We start from the raw sequence: 14,283 nt of genomic DNA, 5'->3' as shown, positions 1-14,283 counted from the left end.
TTTATATTAATGAATATGATTAAGAAAGGTAGCATATCCATGTAATCCCTTCTATGGGGAAAAAGTCAACTTGAAAGTATGTCTAAATAGAAGGATTATATGACTTCACTTTTGTTCATATTTTCAGTATTGCAAAGATAAAAGAAAAAAAACTGGTTTGTATAGTCTATTCCTCCCTTTATATAGTCTCTCAAAACCTTTATTCAGGTATAAATATATTTATATAATAAAATGGGTATTCACAAAGTATTAAATGTACTACATACACTAAAAACACTTAAATTTATTTTTCTCTCCTTTTGATGCTTGAAAAGTTAATCTTTGTCAATTCATTATTGATAAACTAGAAAATCATGTTGGAATTTTTGAAGGACTAAGGAAGCCTATATAAGACTTGAAATTTCCAAAGTATTAATTTTAACATGAAAAGTTCTTCAAAAATATTAAATGCTCTGAAAGAGAAATTGAGCATAATGAATTGCCAAAAAAAATCCATAGAACCACATGGATTTACAAGTGATATCAACTATTCAAAGAGCAGCTAATTCTAATAGACTTTATTGATATCTTTGGTTTTTAATCTCCTATTTCCCTCTCCAAGAGACCTATCCCTAACGAGATTTTTTTTTTAAACCTCTACCTTCCATCTTAGAATCAGTAATGTATTGGTTCTAAGGCAGAAGAGCAATGAGGGCTAGGCATTGGGGGTTAAGTGACTTTAAAATATTATTGTATAAATCATTCTTTGGGTTTTGCTCACCTTACTCAGCATCAGTTCATATAGATCTTTCCAGGTTAATCAGAAATCCTCTCTTTTGTCACTTCTTTCACTTAACAATATTCTGTGACATTTCTTCTCTGAGACAGTAAATATAGATTTTATATGTGCAATCATGTAAAACATTTTTTCATGTTAGTAATTTTGTGGAAGAAAACTTTAAAACAAAAGGAAAATAAAAAGAAGTAAGAAAGTAAAATATAGTATATTTTGGTACTGAATTCAAACTCCCATCAGTTCTTTCTCTGAAGACAGGTGGTATGATTCATCATGACTCTCTTGGATTCTCTTGGATCAATATTACTGAAAATAACTAGGTCATTTACAGTTGTTCATCAAAAAATATTGCTGTTCTACAGTGTTCTCCTGGTTCTTCTCACTTTCATTTTGCATCATTTCATGTAATTCTTTTCAAATTTTCTTGAAACCATCCTGCCTGTCATTTTGTTCAGCCAATTCTCCTATTGATGGGCAACCTCTAAATTTCTACCCAAAAAGAGCTACATTAAATTTTTTCTACATATAGGTCTATTTACCTTTTTTTTTTTGGTGGGAGTGGGGGGGGTTCTCTTTGGATTATATACCTAGTACCTGTATTGCTAGATCAAAGGATTATGTACAGTTTTAGAGAACCCTTTAGGCATAGTTCCAAATGAGCAGGATGCTGTCAGGAAAACCTGGAAAGATTTACATGATCTAATGCAATGTAAAATGAACATACCAAGAAGAACATCATACATAGTAATAGCAGTATTGTACAATGATCAACTGTAAATGACTTCACTATTCTCAGCAATACAAAGATATAAGAAATCCCAAAGGACTTATGATGAAAAATACTATCAAAGCAACTAGTGGATAGAGCACCAGGCTTGGAGTCAGGAGGACTTGGGTTCAAATTCAGACACTTCATAACTGGAAGACCACAGGGAAGTCAACCCTAATTACATGCTGATCTTGCTGATCTTTTGTCTTAGAATTGATACTAAGACAGAAGGTAAGAGTTTATATGGGCTGGGAGAGAAGGGAGAGACAGAGAGAAAAATAGAAAATATCCACCTCCAGAGAAAGAACTGATAAGAGTATAAATGAAGATGGAAGCATACTATTTTTTTTTGCTTTGTTTTGGGTCTGTTTTCTTTCATAATGTGACTAATATGGAAATATGTTACTGTTCATGTATAACCTATATCAAATTGCTGTTTTGTGGTATGGGGAAGAGTAATTTTTTAAAAAATGAATGTTACAATTCTTTTTACATGTAATTGAAAAAAACAAAATATTACTATAACAATAATAATAATTTCTTTGGTGTATGTTTAGGTCTTCCCAAGCTCTTTACCTTCTTAAATAGAAACTTAAAATGAAAATACGATTTTTTTCCCACAGAGAGAGCCAGCTGAAGAGGCTTTGAAGAGTAACAATATGAATCTCGATCAGGCCATGAGTAAGTAACAAAATGCTGTTCTCAAAATAATACTTCAAAAAGAGAGACATGGAAGTGAAATTTCAGTTTTCAAAGTTTTATTCTCAATATCATCAAATAATATTTAAGTATTTGTTGAATAGAAGCTTAAATATTTTAGGAGGTGTAATGCTCTTTTACTAAAAATGAGCTGTTTATCTACCAAGACAAATACCTCAGAGGATAAAAGTTAATAGTACACATTTAAAAGATTAAGAATTTGTCCATCCCTGCTCCCAGAATGCATTGATTTTTAACATTTTTAGGTGCAAACATAATAGTGAGATTCTTACCTTATTTGATCCATGGACCTATTTGACAGTCTTGTAAAGCTCAGAATAATGTTTTACTGTAAATTCAAGTACTTGAATTTACAAATTCAAGGAAATTGCATTTTCATTTTGAAGGTGAGTGAAAATATGTATGTGATTTTTTTTCCAATTTAAGTTAAGAAATCCTTTTCAAGGACTGTATATCAGAATTCAACAAGTATTCACTCAGCACCTCTAACACAGTATAAAATTTGGGGGAGAGAAAACTTAAAAAGAAATACACAAACATACACATGCAGCCCCACTTATACACACAAAATAAATGAGAGATACTCCTTCTGTACTGAATTTTTACCAAGTTCATGTCCATTACCTGTGGATTTTCCCCAAGGTTCTGTCCTGGGTTCTCTGCTTCCTCTATACCAGGTTTGGTGATCCTTTTCCCAATTTGAGTGCCCAGAGGGCAAATTCAAGATGTCTGGGAGCCCCTGGCTTACCAGAGAGAGTTGAGGGAGAAAGTGCTTGCTTTGGGCAACTGAACAGAGCAACGTGGCATTCAAAAACTGTTCTCAAGCACTGGGAAGAGAGGAAACAGAGCAGCTCCACAAGTGCCACAGCTTTGCCAATGAGGCACTACACATGATATCATCCTTTCTCATGAGTTCAATCATAAACTCTTATCTATATAGATGATTCTCAAATCCACTTATCCAGCCCTTACCTCTCTGCTGACATCCAGTCTGTCTTCTAAACAGCTTCTTGGACATCTCAAACTGAATGTCTATTGATGGTGGTGGTGGTAACTAACATTCATATAGCACTTTAAGGTTTGCAAAGTGCTTTACAGATATTACTTCATTTTGTCCTCACAATAGCCCAGGGAGATATATGCTATTATTATTCTCACTTTATAGAAGAGGAAATTGAGGCAGAAAGAGGTTTAGTAACTTGCCCAGAATCACACAGCTAGTAAGTATCCATGTAAGATTCAAAACTCAGGTCCCTAACTCTAGTTCCATCACTTTATCCACTTTATCATATAGCTACCCTAGAGATTTAAACTTATCTTACATTCAACATGTCCAAAACTGAACTCATCATCTTTCTCCACAAACTCTTCCCCTCTTCCAAATTTCTCTAATACTGTCAAAGGTACCATCATTCTTCCAGTCACTCGGGTTCAAAATCTAGATGTCATCCTTGACTCTTTCAAGTCTTGGCAGTTCTATGTAATATCTCTTATATTTGCCCATTTTTCTCTCTGACAGTGCCACCACCCTCTTGCAGACTCTCATTATATTATTCTTTTTTTCCCCACTTCCCTCTGCCCACTGTTCAAGTCTTCTTACACCATATTCCCCTAGACTAATTCTGTGATCCAGTTTCACTATTCACCTTACTGTTCCTTGCATATAACACTCCATCACCAACCCTTTACATTTTTAATGGGTATCTCTCATATCCAAAGTGCTCTCCTTGTCTTTGCTTCTGGCTTCCCTCAAGCATCAGCTAAAATCCCACTTTATTTAAGAAGGCTCTTTTTTAAATTTTCTTGAATGCTAGTGCCTTCCTTCTGAGATAATCACCAATTATCATGTGAAAAAAATAACCTGGAGTACTTCACTATAGATCTTCTGTGGCTCTGACATTTACTCATTAATGATTACTCTTTGAGTCCAATCATTCAAATTGTTCTGAGTTGTATCTAGTTGTATTATTTTGTCCACAATTCTCCATCATCTCTATCTGAATAAGATACTATGCTAACTTTATAAAATGTTTTATTGAAATCTTAGATAAACCAGTTTATCAACAGAATTTGTCACCTACCATTTCAATAATGTTGTAAAAAAGGAAGTAAGATAATCTGACATGACCTGTTCTTGATAAAGTCAGTCCAGCTCTTTATAATCAGAACTTCCTAATATAAATGTTCACTTGCTCTTTAATGGTCTCCCCTAAATTTTCTCCAAGAATCAAATTAGTGGCCAATAATCTATCCTTCTCCGAGAGGCACCATTCCTATTTTCTTTCTTTGATATTCAAAGTATTATTGACAGTAGCAATCACATATCGGTTTTTTCAGTGTCTAAAGAGTTCACTCATTTGGGCCAAGTGACTTGAATTTATCAAAGGGGGTCTTTTACTATATCAGCCTTAATTTATGTTTTGTTTTTTGTTGTTGTTTCTGCTTTATACTTTTTAAAATTTTTTATTTTAAAGTATTTCTCCATGGTTACATGATTCATGATTTTTCCCTTCCCCCTCCCGGAGCCAACAATACCTATTTTCATATTATTCATTTTTGTGATAGAGTAGTCTTTTAAAAATCGAAGCCCCACATCCTATAGCCATATAAATAAGTGATAAATCATATGTTTTTCTTCTGTGTTGGAGATGACTGAACAACAACAAATTTAAAACATTGTTTATCATTAAGTTCTTTTGCTCTGGCAGACTTATTGCTTGCTTCCGTTTCTTTGATGATCAGATAAGAAAGCATGAATGACTAAAACCATTTTGGAAGTCTAATTTTCAAGTTATTTTATCTTAACTATTGAAAAACATTGCAATGATGAGAATATTCTTTTTAAAGCATTACATTTGTGTGAGAATGTGAGCATGTAAATTTACTGAAATGTGAATTAAGTTATCTGCACTTACCAGAATATAGTTAAAGATTTAAAGAAGAGGGCAGCTAGATGGCTCAGTAGATTGAGAACCAGGCCCAGAGATGGGAGGTCCTAGATTCAAATTTGACATCAGACATGGCCTAGCTATGTGACCCTGAATAAGTCACTTGACTCCCATTACCTAGCCCTTATTACTCTTCTGGCTTGGAACCAATACATAGTATTGATTCTAAGATGGAAGGTAAGGGTTTAGGGGAAAAAAAAGATTTAAAGAAAAAGAAGACAATTTAATCTAAAATGCTAAAATATTTTATAGGGCAATAATGACATTTTTATAATATTTTCAGTGAAGGCTTATCTTTAGGTACTAAATTAATTAACTTTTTAAATTTTTGCTTTTGCATCAAAGTATATCACTTAAACAAGAAATACATTTTATTTTTGCCGTTATTTTGCATTGAGAAAGAATTATTTTAAAGCATTTTCATTGTATACTTCCATTGATCTAGAATATTTTTATATATAATTATAACTTCAAATACTAGAAATTTAAATGCTACTACCACTTCTTGGGATCAGATCAGGCCATATTTGTTAGATGGATGGCAAAGGTCACAGTCTTTGGGGTGCATCAGTGGATGAGATAACAGTAACCAGGAATCTGTAGGGTATACAAATCAACAAGTCAGTAATTATTTATCAAGAATTTACTATGAACCAACCATTGTGTTATTGTGCAAAGTACTAGAAATAGAAAAAAAAAAGGACAGTCTCTTCCATCAAGAAGATTACATTCTAATAGGGGGGAATGGTGCATAAAAGGAAAATTAAAAGGAGTAAAAGAAGGTGCAAGTGGGGAAAAGGGAAGGGTAGTCTTTGTAGAGAAAATCTGGGGTGAGAGTGTGACAAGGAAATCACTTTAAAAGACTGATATATATTAATTTAAGGTCGCCAAGGAATTCAGCTATGTAATTCCTAAATGAAAACTCAAGTCAGCAGTCAACCTTTTATGGAGTTTAATTACAAACAGGATGAAGAAAGGTATGAGAGAGAGAGAGGGAGAAAGAAAGGGGAGAGAAAGGAATAGGGCTTAAATACCCCTTCTGTTTAGGCTGGGCCAAAAAGCCCAAGCCCTTAGATAGCTGGGGCAAAGAAAGGAGATCAGTCCCTATTACTCACGTGACCAAAATGGAGAAACAGTCTCAGGGGCCTCCATCTCCAGCTTCCTTCAGAGCCGACTCTCAAAGCACCACCTCTCCAACCAACCACCTCAGTCCTCAGACCCCTCTGTCTTTAAGGAAACCATCCAAGTTCCCTCCCCTCAGTTCTCACATCTACCAATCACTGTCCATGTCTTCCCTGTGCCAATGGTGGCTCTACCTTAACCCAGGACCGCCCAGAGATCTGCCCCTTTGCACATGTCTGTTGAAGGTCATATTCTCAAATAATTAAATCTTGATCCTTTGCTACAGCCCTTCCTAAATCCTGTTACCCTGAGTAGGGTAGAGATTGGAATAATTAAATTTTGATCTATGCTGCAGCCCTTCCTAAATCCTGTTAGGACTGAGTAGAGTGGAGATTGTAATTTCCAAGACCTGGTTCTGTCATTCCAAGTATCTCTATTGTATCAATTCTAAAATCAATCATGACTCAAAGAACTTCCTGTTCTATGCTTAAGCATAGGTCAAAGCCCTTTCCATTGTTCAGCAAAAGGTTTCTGTCCTAAAGTAATCTTAAGAAGGGAGGAAGAGGAACCTCCCATGCCAATGGGGTTCACATTCCAATAGAGTTCCCACTATCAATAGGAAATTTTTCAAGTATGAAATTTCCCAATGGTGAAATTTCCAACATTTATAAGTCTAAGAAATTTTAAGGTTTACAATCCCCCCTGATGATCATTGGGAGACTAGTCTCCCCATTGATCATTTAACATAATCATTTTGTAGTTCTAAATTCACTTCTAACTAAAGAGATACACAATATTCAATTTTCTAAGAGAAATTAGAATAGTGAGAGAGGAAATAGAAAAGAAAAGAAAAGAAAAGAAAAGAAAAGAAAAGAAAAGAAAAGAAAAGAAAAGAAAGCAAAACCAGTGTTTGCTAGGCGCATTGACAGAAAGCCAAATTAGGGGCAGTCCCTTTTGGCATAAATGTGTACAATTACAATAAATGTTCAATCAAAAGTTCAGTCCAATCAATCACATCCTAAGTTCATTCTCGATCTTCTTGATGAAGTGTAGGTTTTCGGCATCTTTCTGCAACAGTTCATTCTCTGGATATAAAAGTTTCAAGCTTCTTTCTTGAAGATCTTTTCTCAAACAGAATCAAAATCTTTGAATTTTTTTATAACAGTAAAATCAACATTCAAACATACACATACCCCACCCTTCTTTCTTGCTATTACTTAGCAACATGACTCATTTTGAATGGTTTGCATGACTTTGTATGTATAATGGCCATTATATTTCTCGCCTTGTCAATGGTTATATGATGGGTATAGGAAGGGAGAAAATTTTGAAGTAAAAATTAAAAAGAAAGTACCTTCCCTGTGGCCATTCTCTCTGACTGACTGGTTCCTCTTAGATCAGTGGTTCTCAACCTTTCTAATGCCGTGACCCCACAATACAGTTCCTCATGTTGCAGTGACCCCAAACCAAAAAATGATTTTGGTGGCTACTTCAAAACTATAATTTTGCTACAGTTATGATTCAGATTGTAAATACCTGATATGCACTATGTATTCGCATTGCTATAAATTGAGAGGTTGAGAACCACTGTCCTAGATCCTCCATTTTGAGGGTCACTCATGTCTTTCATTCTTTTCTAGGTACACTCCTGACTCTTGTAAACCTTAAAGTTTCTTAGACTTATAAATGTTTGAAATTTCACCATTGGGAAATTTCATACTTGAAAAAGTTCTCTCCCTGGAAGTTGATAGTATTTTTAAAAATGATGCTTCTAAAATTATTATAGACCATCGCATTAGTCAAAAGTAGCTATGTAAAAATAAAATTAAGTTAAAAAAAAACGTAGCTAAGTCTTTGATAGCTGATTATCACTACAGTATTGTGCAATATTCTCATAATTCTACTCACTTCACTTTTCCATTGTTATAAGTCTTCAGAGAATACTTTCATTATGTAGAATTCAGGGCTGAAGTGAGCTTCTAAAGTGGAAAGATTCTGGGACACATTAGAGAAAGTCCAGCTAAAGAGTCAGGAGTTGTAGCATAGAGAGAAATGAAGAAATGGGTAGCCTGAGTGACCTTCTTAAAATTTAATCATTAACTTAATCCTTTAGTTAAAACTCAATTATTCTTCCAGGATATCTTGGGCAAGTAATTTTTTAGATAAGAGAACCTTCCTCTAATTTATAGCTGATGTTTAGAGAACTCTTTCTGTCCCTTTCCCGATGAGATTATGGTCCAAACAGATACCATAGCCCTCTAGCATCAGCTTTCAACTCAGCCAGGAGCCTAGAACTTCAAAAGTTTTTAAAACTTTGAATCTTTTTTCTGAAGTTGATATCCACAATCTTATATTTGATAGTCGTGACTAAATTGAAGCACTTTCTTTAACTTATTGCTTTTCCCATTCTCTTCAGGTGCTTTGCTGGAAAAGAAGGTGGAAATGGACAAGCGTGGAATGGGAGTGACTGACTATAATGGAATGGTCACCAAACCCCTTGGCTGCCGCCCACCAATTTCCAAAGAGTCTTCCATGGACCGCCCCACCTTTCTTGACAAGGTGAGTTATTTTGTTTAGATAAGTATTCTGATGTTCTGCTTCGGGTGAACTTTAACAAGTCACCTCCATAAATTTCTCATATCAACATAATAATTACCACACTACAGGTTTCACATTTGGCTATTCTAATTTTGTGTTTGCTTGATCTGCCAGCTGAGGTCTGTAAGCAGCAATGAGTTTAGTACCAGTGCTTAACTCATAGCCTTTGATCAATTCTCATATAGATTTTGAGATATCTTAGAGGACAGTAGATATTATAGCTTATTATAAAAAGTTTCCTCATGTTGCATTGAATATTTAGCATTGCTACCTTAACTCCTAGGTCCAAATGAGTCTTTGACATTATTAATGTCATATATAACAGTCAAAATAGATAATATTTGTAAAGCTCCTAGGAAGTACTTGGCACATAGTAGGAGCTATATAAATGCTTGTCCCTCATCCTTTCTCTAATGCCAAGAGCAAAAGAATTGGAGCTCAAAAATAGAAAAATATTATGGGAAAGCAAGAAAATGCTAGTAATCACTGGCAAACTGCTAGAGATCAGATTCCTTTTCTGTTCTCTAGTAGACTTATATCTGTTTTGAAATTATACTCTTTTATCTATATGTTTTGTTTATGAAAGGAATCTAAGTGATTAATTAGTTGTCAGTTCTATACTGGGCCAAGCTTAAAAACTAGATAAAGGAAATCTGCTTATTTGAAGATAAATTATAGTCTTATTTCAACTCTTGACATAATTTTCAAATCCTCTTTCCTTTAGTAGGACCTCATTTACACAAACTCTACCCAACAAGGTATACATGATTGGCAATCAAAAAATAAAGGCAGAAAAATACATAAAATAAAAATTCGTAATTATGCACTAAATTCATACCATTTTTCCAAGGGGAGTAAAGTCAGAACAGTATGGCCACTCATGCTCATTCTCTATCTGAGAAACATTACTGTGAGTTTTGACCAAACATTAGCTCCCTGCATCGTCTTTGTCTGGAGTTCTCACTTGGAACAGGTCTGTGTCAGAGGGAAAGCTAGGTGGCTTGGTCAATAAAGTGCCAGGCCTGGAGATAGGGGGACCTGGGTTCTCAGATACTTCCTAGCTGTGTGACCCTAGGCAAGTCACTTAACTCCGATTGTCTCGCCCTAATCAATCTTCTATCTTGGAACTGATTAAAATGCTTTTCTTTGTTTCATTAACACTGGTTAGTTATTAATAATGACCCCAAATTAAAAGAACAATGATACTAGGCTCTGATAAGCTTAAGAAAAGTCTTAAAGTATCTTGATGTGTTCATATAAAAAATACTTATTAAATAATGGGGTTTGTTATGAGCAGTTTTAAACTTATATGAAGGATCTTGGATTATATTGATCCCATAAAACAGATTCCTACTGTACATTTTTTAAAAAGGTTCTGTGTGTGCATTTGTAAAATACAAAAAAAAAAACATTTTGAAGGAAAACTATCTTAATATTCTTTCTCTTTCTCTCCCCCTCCTTTTCTTTCCCTTTGCCCATACTTTCCATTCCCTTGTTGTTCATGCTTTTTTGATATTTTAATCCTTTATTCATCCATATCTTTTATATTTCCTTGGGAAATTGTTTTGTGCTTTGTCTGCTTATGGGCATTGCACATAGCTCACCCTTTCTTTCTCCAATCAGGATGGCGGCCTAGTGGAAGAACCCACTACTTCACCATTTTTGCCTTCACCAAGCCTGAAGCTCCCCCTTTCAAACAGTGCACTCCCTAATCAGGCCCTGGGTGGGATTGCCTCAGGGCTGGGCATGCAAAACTTGAATACTTCTAGACAGGTAAGACAATTAGAGAAATCAAATTGTGTTTTTTTTTTTTTAGTTACCTAAAAGTTTGTTTTGAAGAAATCTATCTTCTTTAATATTAACATTTTTAACTGTAATAAAATTGAAACAGCAATACTGCTTCAAGATTTACTGAATCTTCATGATATACCACCAACTCTCAGTAAACATAAGATATAGAATTTATTTCTTTTATTTAGAAATTAATTTATTTTAGTCTTGTCACAATTCTTAGAATCTTAATGATATACCACCAACTCTCAGTAAATATAAGATATAGAAATTTATTTTATTCAGAAATTAATTTATTTTAGTCTTGTCACAATTCTTATAATTTAGCTTTGAATTTTAGGGAATTTCTTTTAAAAAGCACATGTTTGAGGATTTTGAGTTTGAGGATTCTTTTAAGAAGTACCAAGTTATTGACATGGAGATATTCCTCAGATTAACATTGACACTAGAGTCTACAGTGAAACTTTACTATGTTAGTATTTAAATATCCATATAAGCATTTTTCCAAATTATTTCTCCAGAAAAGTCCTAGGATACTTTTTTAATATAATGTGCTAGAAGCTTGTTTTCTCAAAGAGAAATTCTCTTAAATAAAACCAGGATATACATAGTGAAAAAGATTTTCTTAGACTTCTGTATTTTTCTTTTACTGGGTTCTACTTTTGAATAAATTTTCCAATTTCTGCATACATGAAATTTTCTCTTTAGCATCAGTTCTGTAAAGTTTCTTTATAATACCACTATTGGTATTCTGTCTTAACATAACAATACAAACTATTAAGAGAACTATTAGGGGGAAACTGGGTGGCTCAGTGGATTGAGAGCCAGGCCAAGAGATGGGAGGTCCTGGGTTCAAATGTGGCCTCAGACACTTCCTAGCTGTGTGGCCCTGGGCAAGTCACTTGACCCCCATTGCCTATCCCTTACCACTCTTCTGCCTTGGAGCCAATACACAGTATTGACTCCAAGATGGAAGGTAAGGGATTTTAAAAAAGAGAGAGAGAGAGAACTATTTGCACATGTAACTCAAATGAGTTTGTTCATCACACACCTATTTTATGAAAAATATTGCATGGGGGCAGCTGGATGGCTCAGTAGACTGAGAGCCAGGCCTAGAGATGGAAGATCCTAGGTTCAAATCAGGCCTCAGACATTTCCTAGCTGTGTGACCCTGGGCAAGTCACCTAACCCCCATTGCCTAGCCCAATGATGATGAACCTTTTAAAGATGGAGTGCCAAATCTGACCCTCATCCCCCTCCCAAAAATGAGTACTGTGCTGGCCCCCCACCAGAGACCAAGTGCCATACCCTGCACCCACCCGACCAAGTGCTGTGCCCTACTCCACCACCACCACCACCACATGCTAGGTACGTCCCACCCCCCCTTACCCCTCACAGGGGTAGGAGGAAGCTCTCCCATTGGACTTCTAGACAGAGGGGAGGGTAAAGTGAGGAATGTCCTCAGTGAGTGTAGAGAGGAGAAAGGGAGTAGTCTGAGCACTCCACTCCGCTTCAGCTTTGCCCACTGTGAGCTGCCCACTTTACCCCTGTGCATTCCCATTGGGCAAAGGGGCAGGGGATATGAAAAATGTGGAGAGTTAGGGAGCAGCTACACTTGAGTCTCTGTAACAAAACTTGGGGGTATGGGGTGACTGAGTACTCACAGAGAGAACCCTGCATGCCATCACGTTTGCCATCACTGGCCTAGCCATTACCATTCCTCTGCCTTACCAATATATAGTATTGAATCTAAGACAGAAAGTGAGGGTTTAAAAAAAAATTTTTTTTTGCATGAAGAGTGGAACAATTATTTTATAGGAACAATTTGTAGTGCCTTTGAATTCATCCCAGAGAAAAGGGATATGATATTATTAGATGCATATTGATTAAAATATATTTAAGACAAAATATAAAAATTGTTCCTAGAATCTTGGTAGAGTTTGTTTGAATAGCAATTTGCAGTGGTGCTATAATATCATTTTCTTCCCTCCAGAGTAGGGCTTAGTTTTGAACTAAGTTTTGAATGTTTGAACATTCAGCTATTATATTAACTATTTAAAAATCTCATAGTTCTTTGAAGTGACCATTAAATTTCCCAACTGAAAATAACTATTTTGTCTCTGACTAATATTTTGCTGTTAAGATAAATCCCTGGACAAATATGCATATTAATAACTCTGTATCAGTTATGAGAGTATTCCTTTGGAAATACAAGTTGTCCAACAGTATCTATATTGTTATCAGTTTTAGAAATACTTAAAATTTGAAGTCTTCTTCATTAAATGATGTTTCTTCTCTCTTTTTCCTTTTTTTTTTTAATAATACTACCTCTCATCTTAAAACTTTTGTTGGAACAGCTAGGTGACTCTGTGGATAGGGGGCTAGGCCTGTAGAAAGGAGATTTAGATTCCTGAGATCTGAGGCAAGTCCCTTAACCTTTATTGCCTGCCCCTTACTGCCCTTCTGCCTTGAACCCTTACTTACTTAGTACAATACTTAGTATTGATTCTAAGACAGAAGGTTTTAAAAATAAAAGTTTTGTCTACTCTATTATAGCTTCTATGAACTTATTAATAACTTCAGCAATGTTTAGGTTCATTTCAAACCATCATAAGATACATTGCCTATTTAGTTAATTTTTTTTTATTTACAGGTCTAGGCTGTTTTTAAGTATTCTTTTTAGAAAATGAAGAAAAGTATTTATTTTTTCTGTTATCCTCTAGATACCGAGTGGCAATCTGGGTATGTTTGGCAATAGTGGAGCAGCACAAGCCAGGACCATGCAACAGCCGCAGCAACCACCAGTACAACCTCTTAACTCATCCCAGCCTAGTCTTCGTGCTCAAGTGCCTCAGTTTCTATCCCCTCAGGTTAGAGTGATACCCAACAGTTTTTAAGGCTAAGGAATGCTGTACCCAGATTTCATCAAGATATTTAATAAAAAGTCTCTCTTACCCTATCCTTATAAACAAGATAATCAGACTAGACTAGATAATATTTAGTCAAGTGGATTCAGAATTCTTTGAATGATTCAACCCAGAGAATATTTGTTGCCTCAGTGTGCATTTGGAGAAAGAGCTCTCTGTAGTGGAGTGTGCTGGTCAACATTTTAATGAACAACTTAAATAAAGGTAAAAATAGGTTATTTGTCAACTCTGTAACACAAAGCTAACAAGGTAATGCCAATACCTTCGATTAAATTAGATGACAGATTCCAAAAAGCCAAAATTAAGGTGAAAAGGCAACTCATTTAGATAAGCTTATAGGTTTAGACCTAAAAGCAATTTCACCTTCTAGTTCACTCTCTCTCATTGTACAAATGAAGAAACTGAGGCCTAGAGAGATTAAGTGATTTGCCCAAAGTTGCCCAGGTAATGTATTAACTGAAAAAGATAAAATTTCAGTACAGGTCCTATGAAAAACAGTAGAGACAAATATAAAACATGTACCTCGGTTCAAATCAAGGCAAGAAGAGTATTTCTTAAGTTTTCACAATGTGCCAGGCACTATGCTAAACAATGGAGATAAAAAAAACTGGGAAACTGCCATCAAGGAACTTA

General features: G+C 35.2%; 1 protein-coding gene across 17 annotated transcripts in view; it reads left to right on the top strand.

Moving 5' to 3' along the window:
• TNRC6C (trinucleotide repeat containing adaptor 6C) overlaps positions 1 to 14,283 on the top strand; it is a 266,081-nt gene that overhangs the window by 191,170 nt on the left and 60,628 nt on the right. For all 17 annotated transcript variants that reach the window (XM_056817419.1, XM_056817415.1, XM_056817425.1 and 14 more), the window contains 4 exons: positions 2,168 to 2,225; positions 8,751 to 8,893; positions 10,556 to 10,705; positions 13,447 to 13,593. In XM_056817419.1, the coding sequence (XP_056673397.1) occupies positions 2,168 to 2,225; positions 8,751 to 8,893; positions 10,556 to 10,705; positions 13,447 to 13,593 (498 nt within the window). The remainder of the gene's footprint in view (positions 1 to 2,167; positions 2,226 to 8,750; positions 8,894 to 10,555; positions 10,706 to 13,446; positions 13,594 to 14,283) is intronic.

The sequence above is a fragment of the Monodelphis domestica genome, chromosome 2 (assembly GCF_027887165.1).
Source record: "Monodelphis domestica isolate mMonDom1 chromosome 2, mMonDom1.pri, whole genome shotgun sequence".
In the NCBI taxonomy this organism is placed as follows: Eukaryota; Metazoa; Chordata; class Mammalia; order Didelphimorphia; family Didelphidae; genus Monodelphis; species Monodelphis domestica.
This window is presented reverse-complemented; position numbering and strand designations above follow the sequence as displayed.